At 37.7% G+C, this 12,597-nt stretch overlaps 1 protein-coding gene across 6 annotated transcripts in view; it reads right to left on the bottom strand.

Annotated features, from left to right (window-relative positions):
* The window catches only part of tp63 (tumor protein p63), a 107,948-nt gene that overhangs the window by 9,518 nt on the left and 85,833 nt on the right, over positions 1-12,597 (bottom strand). For 4 of the 6 annotated variants that reach the window (XM_031902027.1, XM_004914376.4, XM_012963343.2 and 1 more), the window contains 6 exons: positions 6,734-6,920; positions 5,519-5,634; positions 4,577-4,686; positions 4,330-4,454; positions 3,910-3,992; positions 3,460-3,584 (listed from right to left, as the gene is read on the bottom strand). In XM_031902027.1, the coding sequence (XP_031757887.1) occupies positions 3,460-3,584; positions 3,910-3,992; positions 4,330-4,454; positions 4,577-4,686; positions 5,519-5,634; positions 6,734-6,920 (746 nt within the window). Of the gene's footprint in view, positions 1-2,628; positions 2,803-3,459; positions 3,585-3,909; positions 3,993-4,329; positions 4,455-4,576; positions 4,687-5,518; positions 5,635-6,733; positions 6,921-12,597 lie in introns of all 6 variants that reach the window. The other 2 variants (XM_004914377.4, XM_004914374.3) reach the window with 1 other exon arrangement.

Below are 12,597 nucleotides of genomic sequence, written 5' to 3'. Positions count from 1 at the left end.
AATCTAATGCTTCCTCCACTTCCCCATCTTGATATATCTTCAGTAACAAAACAATGATAATGCCTGGATAGAATAAGTGCAAGCCAAGCATAATATTATCCAAATCTGCTATTCAGATGAATGGAAAATATTTTATTTTATATTCTATTTTATTAATAGTTATTGCAGTTTTGTTTCTTAATTTACTTAATCAGTCCTCTCTCTCACACCTAATTTTTGTTTTTTTTGGTATTTGAATTTGGGTTTTTTGGCAGTTTTTTGAGGAGAAACCTGCATTTTTTTTTAAGGAAACTTATTATGTTACATTCTGTTGAACAGAGCAGGAAATTGCTCCAGACACTTATCGTGGCCCAAAAAACTGTTATATTATCAGTGCCAAAGGTTGTCCATAGTAAGCCAGTTAATAGCAATAAACAGGCTGTAAATATTGCACAAATATTTTCCAATAAGAATTTATAGATGTTACAAAACATTCTTTCCTTTAAATGCTACACACACACACACCACTAACCAGCCTACAGACTTTCACATAATGGCAGACTTCCTGGAGTATTTTAACCTCAAACACCTTAATGGTACATTGCAAGATGCTGGCTTTGCTATCTTTGTGGGTGAGCTGAAATCTGAGCAGCCACACTGTGATCATAGAGGTGCGGGGGTTTGAGTGAAAAACAAAGGGAAGAACATTAGAGGAAATCAGACATGCAACATGAGAGACATGAAAGAAAGATAGCGAAAGAAAATATGCAGTCCACTGACACCTTTGAAAGAACTGTCAGCATTTCTTTAGACCATGTGCATTAAAATTACAACGCCTCCCCCATGCACGGTGATGTGAATCTCTTGGATTAGGGCTAAAATAACTGAAGTATACTCAGATGGTTGGGAACTCCTGTGTCATTTTAACCTACATATTTAGTGTGTTGCTACGGTCGAACATTGCACAAATTTTTGGAACTGGTTTAAAATGTTTCATTTTGCTGATAAAACATGAGGTCCGTTAACTAACTTGTATGTACTATATAATTATGATCCAAATCTTCAGATACAAACTTCTCCAACAAAACTAGTGGTGATATAAAAGTATGCCACATTCTGCTCATTTTCTGTGTGAGTTCAAACACACATAGACATAAACAGCCGGCTTATCTAGTAAAATGTATACAACGGATCCTCAACATGTTGTTCACAAGCCACTGGTTGGGGACCACTGGTGCACAATAGATTTAAGATGTAATCCCTTTTCTTTGTTTTTTTCTCATCTGGACTTAAAAAAGCAGTGTGTAGTTCTAGCTTAACAGACGCTCCCTACAGATAGTATTCCCAACATCCTGACCAATTTTAGAAGACTGATTAGAACTGCTGGGATCTGAAAACAACTAAACAGATAGATACAAGGCTACTAACTGTAAAAGCCGATTAAACTGGAAAATCAAGGGTTATAAGAGCGCAAAAAATGATTTTTCAGTCAAAGTCTAGTATTTATGTATCCTGGAGTGCCACCCAGCTGAAGAGACTCATAATAGAATACTTTGTTTTTCCCACTGTTTTTGTAGATCTATCACAGTTCTATAGCTAAGCTAAGTATGTTCTGAGATAGTCTCTTTTGCTTTGAAATAAAATATGGAAGGTGTTTGTGAAAACACAGTAAGTGAATTAAACTATTCCTTATAATTACAGATCTAAAACATAACAATCCATATGCTATGCAATAATATATATGTGTTCTTCAGATCAGACTGATTAATACATGGCACCACAACAGTCTAGGTGCTTACTATATCAAAGAGACTATCAAGACATTGGCTTAATGACCCCAAATCTGACACTGTTGCCATAATGCTCATAATCTGCTATTTTGTTGATTTTGATTTGCTAGCAGTTAACCCCACTAAGGGTAATATAACCACACCTGGAAAGATACAAGTAATTGTTATCTTCCTAAAAATGTATGATCATTTGATTAGTAAGGGCTTCGCTATTGTGTCATCTTAGAACCCAGAACTGCCTAGGCTTCTTCCTCCTCTTAGCAATCCATGTAACTGCCATGTAACTACCATCTTGTGTTTTAACAAGCAAATGTAAAATAAGCTAAGCTGTGCAGACTGTGCATGATAGTTAAAGTTTCGAGGTGACTATATAAGCGGCTGTTCATTTTCATTCAAGCCATTTGTTTAGGATTTTAAAATGTATTTGCTCAAGTTTTTGTCAGACTACAAACATGGCATATTGTTCAGATGGCAACACCTGACAAAACCACCAAACCCTACCTCCTGAAAAAGACATTTTGTACAAAAGAACATATTATGGTAAAACTGCAAAGCAATGAGAGGGTCCAATCACAGTCTCTATTTTTACCAAATATATATACAAAGTTTTCACCTTGCGTTTTAATTTATAGGATAAAAAAATACTTGGGGTTTATACTTTACATATGTAAATTATTACAAAACATGTCTGCAGGTGGTGAAGACACTGGCAGTGCTGGTCAGTAAGATTAAATATTCCCTTCTTTCTGAAGAATTCATATCAGCTCATGGAATATATTGCAGTGTCCTCCAGAAGTAACAAGGCTTACATGCCCTCTATTCTCTAAGAGGAGTTAAAAGATGGTATGGAAGTGGGTACCGTTCATTTAGGTAAGTTTCATCTCTGAGATCTTGATCTATTGGAGAATGCTTTAAAGTTTGTTCCATGTAGTTGGGGCTGTTCGGCATTCTTTTTTGCCAATGTTGTATGGAGAAAGTGTCACTCCTCCCTGTGTTTCGTGGGCCATTCATGTTGCTCTGTAGGCTTCTGTCCCTGAGCAATTTAATGTCATGTATTAAAAGTTTTAATGCCAAGAATGAAAGAAATAATGCTAACCCAGGGTCCTCTCTTTTAATGAGAAAGCATCACTGAGATAAGCGGTTGTTGAAGCATCATTTTACTTTAAACTAAGCACAAAAATCACAGTTGTATTTAGCTACAGACTGGTTTCCAGTGATACTTTCCCTTTAAAGAAATAGCTTTATGCTCACATTCACTATTACACTTAATCACTTTTAAAAAAGTGTTTCATGGCAGCATTTTCTTTATATTAAACAACCAAAATCATGAGAAAGAGAGATAAAGATCACTTTCTTTGTGCCGTTTTGAGATCAAAAGATCAATGTTTCGGTAATACCACAGTTTTATGGGGAATTATAATTATAGATGCTTATACATTCTAAGCATCTACCTTCTAACCGTGGAAATCTTCAGTCAAGTATTTAGGGATAACAGCTTATATCCTACCGCCTAACATTTTGTATTAAAAAGTACATATTTTCATAAAATGCAATAAACAAAAAGAACATGCATGTGTATTTCTGAAATTAGTTTCAAACAAAGGCATTGACATAATTATTGGGGAGCACACACACGCAAAAATCTTCATTTGTTAACATTTCCTTGGGAAATAATAATGGTTATACTCACTGCTTCTGTAGCAAATGTTGTTGCTGCTGTCTGTAGCTCTCAATTGTGTGTTGCGGAAGGAATTGCATGAGCTCCAATGATTCTTTGATTTTTAGCAACATTTCATAAATTTCTCGGCCTTTTACCTATACATGAAAATGTTGTGAAATTTAGGTAGCAAGCTTAAATAAATAAGCAGAATCTTTAGTATAAAAAAACATGGCAACTTTAGTTACATGTACAGATAGATATTGAAAAAAGATATCAGAATAAGGTAGGAGTCATGACTGATATGCAGTTTAAGTATATGTGTTTAAATGTTTTAGGACTGGAGGGGATTAAAACCAGTTTGCTCTGGGGCCCAGTAAGTTCTAGTCACTCCACTGCATTCAAACAAATTTTAAATGAAAAATACTGTTTATTTGCAGCAGCAAAACCCATATTGTTAGCTGAATATGATATAGAACCTACCGGCAAGTACAGAACTTCATCGTCTGGCGATCGGCGCTTTTTAATGGAAGTCATTTGAATGCCGTGCGTACTTTGTCGAAAAGCTGGAGCGACAAATGAAAATATTTACAGGTCATACCCCACCCCAGGCAAAGTAATATTAGTGCAAAATATTATAGTCATTATGCATTATTTCTACAACTTTATGGAGATTATTCACAATTTATATCCGCCTATTTGCAGAATTTACAATCCAGGTTCAATAGCATACACACACATTTGTTCAAGTAAAAGCTCTTTACTCTTCAGCTTCAACTCTTACTAGCTTATTTATTAAATAGTGTAATAGTTTTTTTGTTTCTTAACTTCATTGGAAAAAAAGGCTTACACCTTGGATAGCTGCCAAACTCATCTTAGTAAGTTCTTTATTAATCAGCATACCTTCTCCATTCTTTGTGCTGTCGGAAACTTGCTGTTTTCTGATGCTGTCTTCATCTGCCTTGCGATCTCTGCCTGGACAAGCGCATATACGAGCCTCAAAACACCGTCGACCCAGCACCTGACCACTGAAAGTAGAAATAGCAATATATTTTCATAAGCTTTGTACTTTTGCAGCCATGGAAAACCACTACAGGAACACAGGGTGTCAGAAATGTCACTATACATAAGAGGAAAGGTGGACACTCACTCTCTTGTTTCCAGTGTAACTATGATGAGTATAGGTCTCCGATTCATCCCCCCAACACAGCTGCTGTTGCACATAAAGTTGTATAATATTGTTGTGAATTCTGTACCAACCTATAGAAAAAAATACCAGTTTTAATTATAAAAAATTTACAGAATTTATGTATAAGAGAAACACTCAAACACTGGAAATCTTTATTACAGGATTGAAACCATTGTTTCTTTCTTTACCCACTAAAGCAAATAGTGTAAACTGTATGGGCATTATCATTGTTACACAAAAGGCATTAATTAAGTAGAAAAGCAGTAGAAATAAAGAACTAAAGCAACTGTAGACACAAGAGGCATTAACTAACATTTGATTCAATAAATAATTAGACATTTGTGGTTTTCATGGAAATTATTTTGTTATGTTTGAAAAAAAACTCTAAGGGCTCTGGCACACAGGAAGATTAGTCGCCCGCGACAAAACTCCCTGTTCGCGGGCGATTAATCTCCCCGAGTTGCCTTCCCCTGCCATCCCACCGGCAACAATGTAAGTCGCCGTTGGGATGGCAGACGCGGCGGCGCGATTTCGTGCATATCGCCGAAGTTGCCTCGCAAGGCTATTCCGGCGATTTGCGTGAAATCGCGCCGCCGCGTCTGCCATCCCACCGGCGACTTACGTTTTCGCCGGTGGGATGGCAGGGGAAGGCAACTCGGGGAGATTAGTCGCCCGCGAACAGGGAGTTTTGTCGCGGGCGACTAATCTCCCCGTGTGCCAGAGCCCTTAAACCACGAAATCTGAATGTCGTTAAATCTGCCCCTTAATGTATATATCTTAGGATTTGAGAGATGCTTTGCAAAGGGTAGTTGGCTATATTTATCTGTTTAATGCGGGTGGCATTCTGCAGAATAAGGTATATAATAGTTAAGTGAAATTCATATAAGTATAAAAAAAACTCGCCTGTGGGGGTTCATATGGTACCAGAACACTTTGTCTTCCAGTAATTGGATCTTCCACATACTGGGCATGGCTATTGCCCTCCACTCTGATCAGATGACTAGGGGGAGCAATTTGTCCTGAAAAAAATCAAAAAGAACACATAGTTAAGCCTATATAAATTGTTTCAGTCTGTTACATACTTTTACAGACCGGCTCATTGAGTACATTATTTTACATAGAAAGGCAGTAAATAGCATTAATGAAAAATAGATGTATGGGCAAGATAGTAGCAAAAATGGCCAGACACAGACTTTGTGAACATTGCCCTATTTTTTGTTTGCTGAAACTTTAGCACATGAAAGATTTTATGTATGAATATGTTAAACTGTGTAATTGCTTACTGCTAATTGGTAGGGTAAAGTGCCCTTTCTACAGATCTGGGGTCTGAAAAATCATGCCTTGCGGATACTTTTAATAACTCAATGAGGTTGTTTTCTCATCAACATAGGTTTATACTTGGTTATTTAAGATCAAGTGCAAAGGTGCTGTCTTATTATTACAGAGATAGAGCAGTCCATTCTAAAGTGAAGAGCTGTTTGTTTTTTTTTAAACAGGATCCTGTGAGTAATCTCACTGCTGTATTTTAAGTATTTTCCCTATAATAGACCCTATACCTGCATACTGTATTGTTTACATACAGTATTTGCCCATGGCAGAATTTCACATTCTGCACAAAGTGTCTGTAATATGGCAGGGAACGATGGCATTTCACACTGAAAGAACTATGACAAATCTGTAAAATCCTTGCGGTATAATGCCAATTACAATTAGTGTAACAAATACCATGGGTGCTGACATTTTGTTGGACAGTTAGCAACACATTATGCTCATCAGCTTCAGAAGGGGGTTTTCCCATTATCTTGAAATACAATAACAGGTGTTTATCATGGCTTTTTGGCTTCAGAAAAAACCATTCTGGCCAAATTCCCATGTACTGTACCATAGTTCTAATTTTTAAATCCACGCCAAATATCAACCCTATATTTGTTATGTTCCTTAGCACCTATGATGTGCATTGGCCAAATGCAGCAATGGTCCATTATAACAGAAATGCAGGACCCATGTTCTACTTCAGAAAAACAGATCAGACATTTTTCATAACAAAGTAACTTAAAGAGCTTTAAAGTTTTTAGATTCCAAATGCTCATTTAGCCCTTTTGTATATCCTGCTCATACCCTCATTAAATTCTCGGCTCAGCTCGTGGTTCGGACATCGCTTCACAACTTCTGTGACGTGTTCTGCTTTCTTGTACACAGGCATGGCCCGAACTACAGCTCCCTGGGGTGGCGGAGTCATTACTTTGACTTGGATTGGGCAGGTTTTGGCAATCTGACAGTAAAGCTTCTTTAGATCTGTGGAATACTGAAAAACAAGGTACATTGTTAGAAGTCTGTCTAGCAATACATAGCTGTATAGCAATGTTAAAGCATGCCAAAGACAACTCAGTTATGATTTCACTGGTATATTCTGCTTAATTTAAGATTTATACTTTTTTTAGTTTTACTAAAACACCAGTTCTTTAATAAGATTATCAACAAATGACAAATCAATCGAATGGTGTCAGCTTCTGAGCCCCAGTTAACTGACTGGCACTGTCTAAAGTTTTCTCCTGCAATTTTAAAACCTAGCCATAAGAAGGCTACGATGTCTGAAAAGTATAGTACCAGCTTGTACAACTCCTCTGCTAACACAATATCTCTGCATATAATTTCATCACTTAAGAGATATAAATACGCTGAAAGCCTGCAACATGTTTGGCCTGAATTGTCCCACAAGTCCCTTCTGCAGTGTTCTTCTTTGCTACAGAGGTAGCTGTGCATTACTTATGTTTAACATTATCTCCATCCTGCATGGGTCTTGGCAGTAATACTTGTAGAATTATTTAGTAGTTAATAAAGTTTAAACATGAACAAGCACCCAAACTTTCAAATGGCAGCACTTATAAAGAGACTTTCTTATAACCAGGTGTTTAAGTATATTTGTTGAGAGAGAGAGACTTAAGCATTTGGCTTTTCTCTGTAATGAGCAATTAATAATTGTGCTTCTTGCTTTAGTTTGAAAAATATGTTAAAATGACTCCACTACACATTAACAGTATAACAGTCAGGGCTGCAGTTTAAATGTCAGACACAAACACTTCTATAACATACTAGAAAAACATTGTGCAATGAAACGCATGTGCCCTCCGGCAAAGGATTAAAGCACAATAGTTTCAAATAGCCTGCGGATACAGGAAATGCAGCCAAAAGATAAATTCTTGCTCATGCTAAGAGTTGTGAAACACCTTTTATTTATTTTCCCCTTTTATGCATTGTTAAATTAAAAAAGAAGCCTGTACTGGACGGCTAAAAAAAAAAGAATAAAGAATAAAAAAATAGAAATCAATACAATACAATGTAGATGGCTTCTATTAACCTTTAAGGTCCTGTTTAGGAACTGAGAAACAGATGACTGTGCTTATTCTTTTTTGTGGCATGAAATAGAGTGAGAAGATTCCTTCACCATTTTCTATTAAAGATATTTTTGGGGAAAAGTGTGTTACTCTACAGTAAAAAAGATAAGTTATGCTGTTGAGAACCTTATAGACAAACAATTGCAGGAAACATTTCTGGCACCAAAAAGATTAAAAGAGGTGTTCCAGGCTGTCTCCTTTTTATGTACAGAACTTATCTATATTTGTTATTGAACCAAAACTGACAGAAAAAATGGAATGTGCAAACTGATTCCCATACCAGGGGCATAACTACATAGCAAGCAGAACCGGGGGGACAGGAGTGTAGGGCCCTAACTAATAGTAGAATAGGTCAGTTAAGCACTAATTGGGGCCCTAAATTAATTTAGCTGAGGGGCCCAGCAGCATCTAGTTACGCCACTGTCCCATACCCAGGCATTCCTCCTACGGTCCTGAGAGGTTGCCCAGAGGTTGCCCACCTCTCAAGATTAGATCATTTTCTTGCCAGGACAGAAGCCCAGACCCAGTGAGTTAGAGCATAAAACTATGATTTGAAGGTGTGAGGAGTGAGGAGGTACAGCCTGAAAGCACTAATAAGCATTTTATTTGGGTTGTATTAGCCTTCAAAGTAAGTCATAACCCTTAACAAGAAAATTACAATTTAAAGGCACTAGGGTCACTTTTTTCTCTGCCTCAAATATAAAAAGTAAGGGAAGGTATGTTTATAATAAATCTGAATTTGATACTATCACGTATTACCATCCTGAAAAACATAAGTGCATGAACTATGAAGTTTGGCTGAACCGCAGAGGGTTAAATGGGCCATGTGAGAAACAATGAGTCCCCTCGATCATTTCCCAGAAGGTTGTGCTACACCTGGCCTCACTCAAATCAAATGCAAAGGACAAACAAATACCATAACCAGCTCCTATCAAACTTCATTGTGTGCAGAAAAGAACAAATAGTTGAAAAAAAATATAGCCTGAGGAATGATATTTTGCAAGCGATATCCAGTATTTCTGTTACTTCAATAGAGTGTCAAGTTACCAAGCTTGCAATCACCATTCAACTCCCTCTTTCTGGTTCCTCAATAATGTCATGTTTAAATAAGCAGTCTCCAGGTAGCTGACTTAGAAGAACAACAGTAGATTCAGACACTTTAATAACAACATGTTTAGAAAGAACATTCCAGTGTATATGATACTGCCCTGACCACCTGCCATAGTTGACATACTGTATTACAGACTCTTGGCATCTTGGTGCCTGAATACACATTACAATGAGCCTGCATGCCAATCTCTAACACCAGACACCTGTCTTTTTATATATTTCCATTAGCTTTAGTCATTCATTTAAAACTTTTGTGCACAAAGGCGATTATAGAAGGTGAATAAAGGTTGGTCTGGTTCTTCTTAAAACACAAAATTAGCAAGAATGTGAATATATAGAACTATAGATGTATACCTCGACTGTAATTTATAAAAGATATTGGGAGCCAAGTGCAAAGATCCTGAGTGATATACAGGCCCAAACTGGGATTCAAAATAGGCCCTGGCATTTCAAGTTCATAGATGTTCAAACTGCCCCCAACCAGCCCAATAAATAGTGACTGTCTATGGCATCTTACAGCAGCCCCTCTGGCATTTGCCAGAATCCACAGATTGCCAGTCTGGGCCTCGTGATAAGAAAAAGAGCAGTAATGGCTAGGGGCAGCAGCAGTAGGCCAGCACTGGATTCAGTATGCTGTATAGTGGTGTATCCCTTAAAAACGGTGCATTTCAGTTGGTCCCACTAAAAAGAGAAAGAATGAGAATGCATATTTCCTACTTACAGAGAATAACAGCTTCTGCACATATTACATTTAAGCAATATCCCTGTCCAAAATAAAATATACCTATCTGTATTGCCTGAGTAGTGGTAGACATATAAGGTAATCTTAAAGCAAATGTATAGCTTGTGTGTGTTGTCACTTGTAGTTTGCTCTGCCATGAACTCATTATTCAGTGTGGGACTATATGACAAAGTGTTACACATGTCGCTACGATAAGGATGTTGAGGTGTTTGTTCGGTCTTACATCCTTGTTCTATACCTTTCCACTTCATTTTTATAAGCTGCCTGCTGCCACCTGTCACTCAAAAGAGATTAATTACCTGGGCAGCCAGTGCTGGGAGCGGCACATTCCAACCTGGCCGCACCCAGAGGTGTTGACATCAGCCAGGTGAGGTCCCACTCCCAAAATGCCTTAAACATTGTAGACTGGCCCCACCCAGTACTGTGTGTCCCACTCATTCTATGGCCCCTGCAGGCAGAATGCTCATGCAGTACAACTCTCTGCTGTACATAATACTCTTAGCTCAGCTGAAAGAATGAAATACCATAACCCCAAGGCATAGTTTGAGCAGACTTAAATTGCTGTTGTCTGCTCTGCAGATATTTTAGCACAATGGGTCCCATGGAAATCCATGCTGAAAGCTATGCTTACTTTAACATACTCGGTGCTCTCTCTATTTTATTTATTGTATACCTTGTTTTGAATCCATGGAATGACTGGTGTTGAAATATGGTGCTTAATCCACCTTGCCAACTAATATCTATGAAAGTACTGACCTTGGTATTTAGGAGGTAATTTTATTTGAAGGCCAAAGCACAAGGTACTACTCATACAAAGTAAAGTTATGAGACAGAGAGAGTGGTGCAATTGGCTCAGCCCTAGTCTGCATATCATTAGTTTATTTAACATTGAAAGGTGAAGAATTATTTTACAGAGGGCAATGGAGTTAACATAAAAATGCTTTTTAGAGCTTTTTTGTGTTACACTATATGAACATTATATTAACATAGCATTATATTTAACATTTATTGTAAAAATGAAATTTTTAGGATGCTGTTACAGAAACAAATTTCTTCTGGGGACACCTTTATACATATCATTGCTGCAAGTGCCACAACTATATCTGCCTAGTATATTCTGAGAGCTGAGGCAAAAAACGCCACCTAAGTGCCATGTTCTCTTGTGCACCCAAGTACCAGAGTAAGAGGAAGGGAGGGGGCTGTCGTGTGCCTGTAATTGCAACACCTCCTGCCTGGCTGGATGCCCTGGGGGCTTTGCCCCACCCTGAGGTTCTGGGACACGTTCCAGCCACGCTGCCCTAGAATAAATGAAAAGGCAGAATAATAAGAAAAACTGACAACCACCCCTAGTCAAACATAGTTCAGTTTACATAGAAATTAAAAGGAAAAAAGGTTGAAGGGAGGGAACTGCATATTTCTTTAACTTCTTTGGCATTTATGCCTCCAGGCTACATAAAGGGACAGAACTAAGTAAAAAAAAAAAAACTCTCTCTTTGAAAAGGCAGCCCATTCAGTCCATTAATCAGGAGGAATGTGTGTCTCCCATGAAGCCAGAAAGCACCCCACTCCTTCCCTATAATACATGGGCTCTGCATGTCACATCACTGCCAACTAGCTAAACAAACAGAGACGGGGGAAACTTTACAAGAATAATCTCTCTGGAGACACAGAAAAAACATGAAGACTACATAAAATGTATATGCCATTATATGAAACCTCTGCATATCTCACCAGATGCTATGGTACAGGGAATTACTACACTCTTCCACTCAATTTATTACATTTTGTTGCTTGTCATACATAGATACAGCCACAAATAGGGCAGTTTATTCACTTCTTTTTGCACTGGGAGATAGATAGAGATTTAAGCATATTGCTCTTGTCAGAAAGTAACTCTCAAAGGCAAGAAGGACTATATTAACCTGGTACTTTGTTGAGTGGTATAGTTGAACAATTTGCTTTCTACTAACTTGCCTGACAATTGCTCTGTGTGGTCCCCTCAGGGGACAGCTGTGACAGTTGTGTGATCTCCGTGGATCACAGCTGAACTCTCTGGGTAAAGATGAGATTACGTACATACATATAGACTGGGTATTAGGAAATCAACCACAACTGATCCCCCTCCTGCCTTCCTGATCACCTGGCTAAATTCTGTTATGCCATAAGCAGGGTAGCCAATCAGATTACATAGGAATCGGCTACTGTGTGGCCAGCTTATTCTTTCATAGTGCAGATGATATTGAAGTATTGTGCATCCTACATGTATGTTAAGCATATATATTACTGCTTAATAAGGAAAAGAACTCTGTTTAAGAAGAGTTGGGCTCATATACCACAATGTTACATATGCAAAACAGAATCAATAGAAAATGGAATAGGAATTCTTTTTGTACAATTGACAAGAATGCGCATTGTATATTGGTTATAAAAAATATATAGCATAGAATTGCAATAAGTATTTTTGTAGGATAGAATTGTGAGAATATGAGGGATAAAATAATGAGTAGGTGTGGCATAGTCTCATAAGAAGGGCTATAATAAATTGGTGAGAATAAGTTTGGTCAAATCACTAAAATATGTGCAATATGGTGGTGGAGTAGAATATAACTGACAAGAATATGCAAGGTAAATGATGTAAATACACAGTATAGAGTGCAGTTAACTTCACAGTAGAACTCACTTGAGCTGACATATGACTGGAGGGGATAGTAACAGTATACATTCCATTCTCTTGA

The sequence above is a fragment of the Xenopus tropicalis genome, chromosome 5 (assembly GCF_000004195.4).
Source record: "Xenopus tropicalis strain Nigerian chromosome 5, UCB_Xtro_10.0, whole genome shotgun sequence".
In the NCBI taxonomy this organism is placed as follows: domain Eukaryota; kingdom Metazoa; phylum Chordata; class Amphibia; order Anura; family Pipidae; genus Xenopus; species Xenopus tropicalis.
Note: the sequence above shows the minus strand (reverse complement) of the source record. Positions and strands in the feature narration are given on the sequence as shown.